Source organism: Neophocaena asiaeorientalis, unplaced genomic scaffold, assembly GCF_003031525.2.
Source record: "Neophocaena asiaeorientalis asiaeorientalis breed wild unplaced genomic scaffold, Neophocaena_asiaeorientalis_V1.1 scaffold271, whole genome shotgun sequence".
Classification (NCBI taxonomy): Eukaryota; Metazoa; Chordata; class Mammalia; order Artiodactyla; family Phocoenidae; genus Neophocaena; species Neophocaena asiaeorientalis.
This window is the reverse complement of record NW_020175318.1, coordinates 1,199,779-1,209,546: the sequence shown is the minus strand read 5'-3', so window position 1 is coordinate 1,209,546 and position 9,768 is coordinate 1,199,779. Positions and strand designations below refer to the sequence as shown.

At 43.3% G+C, this 9,768-nt stretch overlaps 1 protein-coding gene across 1 annotated transcript in view; it reads right to left on the bottom strand.

The window, feature by feature from the left end:
- Positions 1–8,344: 8,344 nt before the first annotated feature.
- PCDH8 (protocadherin 8) overlaps positions 8,345–9,768 on the bottom strand; it is a 3,861-nt gene continuing 2,437 nt past the window's right edge. Inside the window, 3 exon segments of the mRNA XM_024765471.1 lie at positions 8,345–8,721; positions 9,193–9,400; positions 9,573–9,768. The exon segment at positions 9,573–9,768 is cut by the window's right edge and continues 77 nt beyond it. Coding sequence (XP_024621239.1) covers positions 8,345–8,721; positions 9,193–9,400; positions 9,573–9,768 — 781 coding nt within the window.

The following is a 9,768-nucleotide window of genomic DNA, read 5'->3' as shown; positions in this document are numbered from 1 at the left end:
TTGAAGTAGCCCTTCTTAGTTTTGTGTATCTTGCATCACTATAGATTGCTTACCAAATTTCCTTCATGAAGCATTATTGCAATGAGTCTCCTTATCTCCTAAACCATCCTCTTTGGATATGCCCATTGGTCTGGGTCCCTGATGAGGTGTGTCACTCAGTGCTCCAAAGAGAGCCTAACCACCTGTGAGCAGCCTTGAACTGCTATCAGCTGACTTCTTCACTTCCCCTTTTGCCTCACCCCTCACCTTCCCACCTGTGTGCTGTGAGGGGGGAGGGTGGGAGGATGGAGGCAGGGAACATGGTGTTGATGATGGCTTGGTAGATGAGACATGGCCTTGCCTTTTTAGCTTTAACCTCCACACTCACCATTTTACCTTCTCTCTAAAGGGGTTGTATGCCTGCTTTTTGTGTTTGTGACAATTGTACAGCTGAACATTCTTCAGGCGCTGGTTGACAATTATATTCTACAGCTGAAATTCTCCCGGGTGAACCCTGACAGTCACAGCAGGTCAGAAGGTATGTCTTGGCTCAACACTGCATAGTTTCTATAGTGCAGTGGTTCTGCAGTGTGGTCCTTGGGCCAGTGGCATTAGAACTTATTAGAAAAGGGAATATGTTAAAAATGCAGACTATAGGACCTCACCCCAATCCTGTTGTGTCAGATACTTCTGGGCTGCAGCCCAGCGCTCTGCTTTAACAAACCCTCCAGGTGGTTCTGATTTGAAATCAACAAATAGAGGGGATACTATTGGCGCCTCGCCCACATGCACCCATATAGACTGTGCACTCATTCCTAGCTACCATACTGGCTGCCAAAGGCTTGTGATGGGTTCCTTCTTGCGAGAATTGCCCTCAGCCTACCAGGAGCCTCCTTGCCACGGGAGGTGATGCAATGTACCCCCTTTCTTATCCAGAAACCAATGACTGACATAGGGTAGGAAAGCCTGGCCCATTGCCTCCAGAGAGAACCACTTTGTTCTCCAAAGCTCAGGTGGGACCAGGCTGAAACTGAGACCATGACTGTGTTGAGCTTTCATTCCCTGTGGTCTCCAGCTGCCTTCTCTCCTCTTCTGAGAGCAATTTCTCAATAAATGATTTTCAAAAGACACTGATAAAAGAAATCAAAGATGACACAAACAGATGGAGAGATATACCACGTTCTTGGAGTGGAAGAATCAATATTGTGAAAATGACTATACTACCCAAAGCAATCTACAGATTCAGTGCAATCCCTATCAAATTACCAATGGCATTTTTTACAGAACTAGAACAAAATATCTTAAAATTTGTATGGAGACACAAAAGTCCCAAAATAGCCAAAGCAATCTTGAGAGAAAAAAAATCAGAGCTGGAGGAATCAGGCTCCCTGACTTCAGACTATACTACAAAACTACAGTAATCAAGACAGTATGGTACTGGCACAAAAACAGAAATATAGATCAATGGAAGAGGATAGAAAGCCCAGAGATAAACCCACGCACCTATAGTCAACTAATCTATGACAAAGGAGGCAAGAATATACAATGGAGAAAAGACAGTCTCTTCAATAAGTGGTGCTGGGAAAACTGGACAGCTACATGTAACAGAATCACTTGGGACCTCATGAAACTTAAAAGCTTTTGCACAGCAAAGGAAACTACAAACAAGACAAAAAGACAGCCCTCGGAGTGGAAGAAAATATTTGCAAATTTATCAATGGACAAAGGATTAGTCTTCAAAATATAAAAACAACTCATGCAGCTCAATATTAAAAAACCAAACAACCCAATCAAAAAATGGGCAGAAGACCTAAATAGTAATCATTTTGCTGTACACCTGAAACTAACCCAACATTGTAAATCAACTATACTCCAATATAAAATAAAAATTAAATTTTAAAAAAATTAAAATAAAAATAATCAGGAAAAAAAACAAAGACAGCAATTAAGAGGGTACAAGCCCTGAAACGTATGGACACCAAGGGGGGAAAGTGGCAGGGGGCGGGTGGTGGTGGTGGGATGAATTGGGAGATTGGGATTAACATATATACACCAATATGTATAAAATAGATAACTAATAAAAACCTGCTGTATAAAAAATTAAATTAAATGAAATTTAAAAAATAAAAGAGTCCCTGACCCAGGCTGTGTTGCTCAGAAACTTAACCACCCAAGTGAGTTAAGACAATCACCCAAGTAAAAGGAAGAATTGAAGGATTTATGAAGAATTAAGAGTCCCATATGGGTACCTAAAAATATCTAGATAATTAGTAGAATGTGATTTTTACTAGCTTTTGGGTGTAAACATAGCCTGGGAGATGTTCCACCACAAGCATAGGGAGGAGAGCCAGGGACAGAGTGGTCCAGGGACGGAGTGGTGACACTGAATTTCTTTAACGCAGGAAGATGACTGAGCCAGTGCTTAGCCTTCTTGCTGTACTTCATGAGTTTGTTCTCGCACTCCGGTGAGGCTGGTGATGAAGGGCTTTTGGCAGATAAGCAGAATGAATCACAAGGAGGTTAAGTGATGACAGAAAGTCAGTTGCTGAATCAAATTGAGATTCCATTCCCAGCCAGCTATCTACCACCACCAACAGCTCAGCCCTTCTGATGATCTAGTGACATTCATTTGGAGCAAATCCTCACCCCTCAACAGCTACTTTCCTAGAATTGATAGGGAGAAAATTTGGCAAACTAGACAGGCTCAATAAAATAAGAGATTAATATCTAACATTTAGCATAATAAGCGATTTGATGCCTTCACCGAACTTCGCTGTTTGCTGTGTTTGCCTGGAACAAAGTGGAGATTTGACAATTATCCGGATTATTTGAGCCATGTGGCTTCAGGTACCAACGTCTGGGAATCTCTTGAGTTGGGTCTGAAGAGATGCTGCTGCGCTGAAACTAGAAGATGCGGAGGGCCTCTCCTTCAATAATTAAGGTGACTTATATGATCAGGGCTTGTGCAGCTTCTGAATCCTCTAAGCACTAAGCTGGGTAGATAAGACGCTGAATCTCTCGGTCACCTCTGATTCTGATTCTGGAGGCAGATTTCGCACAGTCTCCCTGTAGGGAAGTCTGTTGACTTGTACATGCAGAGTCTCTTGGTTGTGGTGTGTAACCATGACCTTTTGTGCTTGGCTCAGTGAATCATTCCATTCAGCAAGTGCCTTTATTGAATCTTTATTAGGTAGCAGCCAGTGATCCAGGTGCTGGAGATGGAGAGAAGAAAGACACAGACAGACCTTGATTTCATGGGCCAGGAGTGGGGAGATAGGTAGGTGAGGCTACGTGCTGAGGAAGTGCTGAGGAAACACACAAGTCACTGTGCCTTGTCTGGCTGGTGGATGGGAGAGGGGCTGACGTGATTCTTGAATAATTTTGATGGATAAGAAAAAGAGCCAGAAAAGAGAAAGGATGGAGTGGGGAGAAGAGAAGAGGAACTAGAATGTCATCCTAGGCAAATGGACCAGGAAGGAAAGGTGAAACACAAGTAGATCCTTCTGGCTGAAGTTCCAGGTGGATGCTGGGGAGTAGGGGGACCAGTACCCAGTCTGGGGAAGGAGGAAGGGACCAGAGGACTGAGGGCCTGAGATGCCGTGGACAGCCCTGCAGACTTTATCCTAGAGGTGATGGAAAGTCATGAGGGTATTAATCAGATGAGTGACAAAATCAGGTTTTAGAAAAGGTCTTTATGGCAGCAGCGTGGAGGATGGAGTGAAGGGAAACAGGTAGTGAATCCAGGGAGAGCAGATAGGAGACTCATGCTAGAACCCAGGAAAGAAACAATGAGAGTTCATATAAGGCAGGATGTCTTATTCTGTATCAGAAAGATCTTTTTAAAATCCAAGCTCCTCCTAATAGGAGCTTGTGTGATCTATGACAAGTTACCGTACCCCTCCAAGTCTCGCTTTCCTCATATGTAAAATGGTTTAATGAGTACTTACCTCATAAGGTTGTGAGGATTAACTGTAAAGTGCTTGGTGCAGTGCCTAAAATGCAGTAATCGCGAAAAACTGGTGTCCTTGTTCTTGTTCTTATGCATCCATCCTGATTTAGATAGTCTCCCTAAAAGCAGTTACTCAAACAAAGGCTTGGGTGCAGGGAGTTTATTTGGGAGCAGATCCCAGGAAGTACAAGTGACAGAGTGGGGAAAGTGAGACAGGGCACGGGGACAGCCAGTGAAGGGGGTCTGGCTGAGTGGGATGCTGCCGTGAGCAGCTGGGGTTCAAATTCACTTAAGACCCTCAGGGGAACTGTGTAGAATCCAGCTCAGAGTTTTCCTCCCAAGGGATGGGAAAGCTGGGATATTTATCCACCAATGCCTGTCCCTAATGGGCTGAGGGACAGTTCTTAAAGCCCCAGTGTTTCCAGACTGCCCTGTGTACAAGCTGACCAAGCTTCTGTGGCCCCAACACCGGTGGACCCCCAAGCTCTCAGCAAGTCTCAAGCTGCAGAGACAGATGTCTGGATGGAGACCGTCATAGGGCAACCGGAAGCATCCACCGCAGCAGAAGTGAACGCAGAGGGCAGCAGTGGGGATGTGAGTAGAGCATCCTACCTGCTACAGTGGAGTGAAAGGACAATTAAACAATATTTAGGAAATGGAATCAACAGACCTTGGTGAGTGGAAGGAAGAAATTCGATGGCATCTTAAAATGACTTTAGTATTTGGGGTTTGGTCTGAAAACTGCAGAGTTTAAAACAGTTGCCAGAGGGGTAGTTTTTTGGTAATGATGTCAGGGAAGGGAGGATGATTTTGATGCGGACATGTCAAGTCTGAGGTGTCCGTGATCTAGCCAAGTGTCATACTGGGTTGGAAAATGGAATTTTCCTAATTCCCCATTAAACTATGCAGGCTTCACTTGGACTTGTTGGAATTTCTTAAGCAAGTTTTGAGGGAGCAAATCTCACACTCTGATAATGAGTGAAGATTTTTTCCGTCCTTGCTACAAGAGCACGTTTAATCTGGTGGTTTAAGTGATGGCTTTTAAAACAGCCTGTTGTCTCTTTCTGCCTGCTTTTCTCTTATTAGGTGACTTTGAACCTGGTGGTGAATTCCACTGCAGATTATTTCCCCTGAAGAAACAGAATGATAAATACTGTCTTGAGTTATTGCATAGCTGTTGAAACCTAGACAGCATTTTCAAAACCCTTCTGAGTTGTTGCAAAGCACAGTGCCCCATCAAGTACTATATTACTTTGCTTCGGTTTGCCTTCAAAACTTACAGCATTTCCAATTATCTGTTGTTACTGAATTCAGTACTAAAGTGAATATGCTTATTTTCTAAAATGGAATTTTTGGATGATAAAAACTTATATTTGCTGAGTGAGATAAACCAGATATTTAGCTAATTGTGGCATGGAACTCATCCTGGTTATATATATACATATTTTTTTCTTTCCATGTGCATGTATATTTGTATGTGGAGACATGCAACCTGTTTTTGCTGTTTCAGAACGCACTTTTCAATAGATGTTGAAACCACTTACATTTTAATTTTCTGAAGTGGTTTCTTTGATGGATATTTTATTATAATAAGTGTAGGACATCCAGGTCAATGGGGCCAGACATAAAAAAATGAAATAGATAAAGTCTGGCTCTAGTTTTCTCTTTCAAGGTGACCTCCCACTTCCCCAAGTGCCTTCCATGTCCCAGTGTTCACTGCGAAGGTGCCCCAGGGTTGTAGGCCTCCACCTCCAAAGACAGACTTGTGGCACCATCACAAACCCCTAAGGCTTGTGAGTTTGCTTGTGATGTTCATTTAACCATACTTGCTTGTAGAGTGTCGACTATATATGAGGCCCTGGTCTACACAGTGATAGTGAAAGAAGCAAAGAGAGCAAACCAGTGTCAGAACAAGGCCAGAAATCCTGAGTCTGTTTCATCTTCCTTAGTGGGTGGGGCTGCACTGATAGAGACTGGCTCCAAAGGAAGGCAAGGAAAGAGGAAGATAGAATGTATTACTGTAGGCCAGGCGTGGTCCTAAGTATTCTGCATATATATTATCTCATTTAATTTAATAAAGCAATATATTTTCTTAAAAATATGCTTGAGAATCAACACTTCTCAAGAAAAGCAGAGAGCTTCTTTCATCTAGTTCCTGTTTCTCTGAGAGGTCCTATGGCTGACTCTGAGATGAGTCCCCTTCCCTCTTATTTTTTTTGTTTAAACAAACGATTTTAAGGACTGAATTATGTTTTGATTTTTTTTAAAGTTCCAAGCAAAATCGGGCCTTTTAATGGTCATTTCTCTAAGGGAAAAATAGGACAGTGAAGTCATGGTGATTTTGATAACTGAATTTTGGGGACAATGATATAGTTAACACAGCACAAAATAAAATAATGACAATGACATTATTTTACTTTTGAAGGACAAGAGCCGGCAAACACTTTCAGAGATTGGATGCTTTCAGGCTGCCATTGCGGGATTATTCATTTTTCTGCTTTGCATTTGATGAGATTGGCTCAAGAATAAAGCTTTAGTTGTTAGAATAGGAGGTCTAGCTGGGGTCTCTCCACTGGGGCTTGCTGAACTTCGCACAGGCCATGGGTGGCGAAGCACTTGTGTGTGCCCACCCTGCTGTTCAGCTTGGGGCCACCACTGGTTTCAATTATGAATTCAACAGGCAGCTTTGAGGGCTCCTCTATTCATTACAGAGCTTCGCTCTCCATAATCAGTAATAAAGGAACACAGGCACTTCACAAATATAAAGTGCTAAACAATAATCAGTCAGTAAAGGCGATGCATTGGGACTTTTCTACTTAACTCTTTGTTTCTTTCAATTTAAAAAGAAAACAATATCATTGCTTATTTTATTTTCTTGCCTTGAGTAATCTGGGTTAAATCTCATCCTGGCCACTTACCAGCTGTGTGACTTTTGGGCATTTTACCTAAACTCTCTGTGTCCCAGTTTCCTTATCTGTAAAATGGAAATAATGATAGTTCCCATCTCATGGGGGTTATTTGAGGAATAAATGAGATAATTCATGCAGAATATCTTTGTAAGGAGCTCCGCTCATATAAAAACTTGTTCAGTAAATGTTAGCTCTCATTATTATTATTTTAATTTCAAATAAAATGAAATTTTATTTCATTTTATAACAGGTCTTTTGAGTGTTTTTTTTTTAAAAAACTTCCATTACGCACATTTTCACACACAAACACGCAAATAGATTGGTATAATCTTCTCCACTCACACATACACACGTACCAATGTGCATTGACCATGATCAATATACTTTTCAATCTCATGTCATATAGTCTCATGTTTTCTTCTAGAATATTTTAAAACACATCTCAAGCATCATGTCTTTTCACCCATAAGTTTGAGTCTCTTTTTGATATTAAAATCCTTAATATTTAAGGTAAGAGCTTCTTGGGACTATATCTTCTTAACCTTAAACCCCGGACCCTAGAGGAGTTATTGCAGTTAGGAAACGCTTTACAGATGTTTGTTTAATTAGTGAATGAACAGTCCAAACTCAGCTTTCCTCCACTTTTTGGTAGATGCTCCATAAATATTTGTTGAGTAAATAAATGAGGGCAGGAATTTTATAGAGTGCCTGATGTATATGGAGATGCATATGTTTTACAAAAGCAACAAATATTTTTAATACTTGGATGAGACTCCAATACTTGAAATCCCACAGGTTTACTGTTGCTGTAAACGTTAATAATGCCCAAATAATTAGCACTTGAAGAAGGTTGAATTCTGGTACTCAGATTTTTTGTGAATGCCTGACTGTCGGTAAGTTCACAAAAAGCAATTAGCAGATTCTTCAAACACATGACAAATCCTTTATTACTCTGCTTTTAAGTGACATGGTTTACAGAAAACCAAATGTAATTAAATAACATTGAACTTGAAATCTACCACAGACTCAAGATATACAAGTTATACTTGGCAAGGCAAAACTTCTCTAACACTAGGTTGTTTCGGGTGAAAGATAAATTTCCATTAAGTAATTCCAACATGTTTTGTTTTTTTGTCTTACAGACAGTTCCTTTGGCAATAACTTCCACTTTAGCTTTTATTATATAAAAATATAACAAAATTTCATTATATACAAACATTACATTACACCATGTACAGGTTAAAAACACTAAGAAAATGGCAAGCCACAAGGGAAATGAAAGTCAACAGCATGATAAGAATTAAATACTGCACACATTTCATAAAAATTACGTTAACTACATTTTTGTTTGCAGATACCAAACAGTACCAATGTGATTGGAAATAGCTTCCAACAACTTCATTTTAAGGCACATCTTGCATATTTCTATATACAACACTGAAACCGGTCAATAACTTAGGGGCTTCTTGGAGTGACCTGTATATACGTGACAACATGCAGCATGGGATTACACATTTTCATTGTCTTCCTTCTTTGGGGACAGGTACCTGCCAGGGGAGGACTCATAGAGGGGTACCCCAATCTCCTGCAAGTCTGGGAGCCTCCCTGGACGAGGAGGGGAGAGCAGAGTGACTGTCCTGTCATAGTCTCTGTGTAGCACTTTCTCATAGACGCTCTGCAGCCCCACTGTCTTGGGCAGCTGGGCCTGGTAGTAATTGTCCCTACGGAGAGGATCCCGGGGCAGGGACGTGCTCTTACAGAAGGTCGACATCTGGGCTGGGGGGTGAGTGGAAGCATGTGTGCTGGGCCCTCCAGCGCAGGAGGGGCTCCAGCATCGGTCAGAGTGGCCCAGGATCTTACACTCCGCGGTGCATGCCCACAGTCCTAACATAAAAGAGAAAGGGAGAGGGTATGATGATTACTGAGATTACACACACTGTGCCTCCATCCTCAAAGCGTCAGACAGGGTCAGGGCGGCTGAAAAGGAAAGCGTGTAAGAAGATGAACGCCCTGATTCCAGATCTGAAATGAATATTGGCTCCTACAAAGCCACTTTAATACGAAGTTGGCTCAGCTTTAGCTGGAAGCAAAAAAGAAAAAAAAAATTGATAAGCAGAATTTCTCTTCTCAGATAGCAACCTAACAGGATGGGAGTCTGGTTTATTTTAGGTGGTGGAGCTGCCTCGACTTGGCATTTTGAAATTCATGTTTGAGGCAGGCCGGAATCCGGAACTCAAGGACAGAAAAAAGTGAGAAAGAGGGAGGGGGTCCGGGAATGGAGATTGAGAAGAGAGGCTGTTGCGGAAACGGAGGGAGAGAAGAAAGGCTGAATTTGCAGGAAAGAGGAGTCCTCACCACTCTGCATGTGGCTGATGAGATCCTTCTTCAGAGCGTCCCCGCTGATGTCGGAATCGCTATCGTTGAAATCACTGTCCCCTTTGCCGCTGTCTTTGCCGCTGAACTTCTCCGCTTCTCGGCCGGAGATGGTGTTGAAAGAATGTCCTTTCCAGACAGCCACAGGGGGCGCCGGCTCCTTTCCGAAACCAGGGGAGGCGCCGTAGGGCTGCAGCAGGGAATGGGGAAAACAAGCAGGGGTGAGGGTTGGGCAAGAGACAAAAACACAAGGGCGACAGGTTAGGCCTCTCCCACGCCCGCACACCCAGACCCCTCCAGTCCCTTCCCCCAGCCTGTCCGCGGAGCACCGAGCGGGGCGCCCAGCCGAAGGAAGGCCTCACCTCGGCGTGCGCGCCGCGGAGCCGCTGCTGCCCCTCGAAGTGACAGGAGCTTTCCCCGGTGGCGCTGCCGCCCTCCGAGCCCGGCACTTCGGCCGCGGCGACCGCGGGCGGGGGCGCGTCGGCCGCGGGGCTGCCAAAGGGCGCTTTGCCGCTGCCAGGGAAGGTGAGCACGTCGAACATGTTGGGCCTGGGCCCG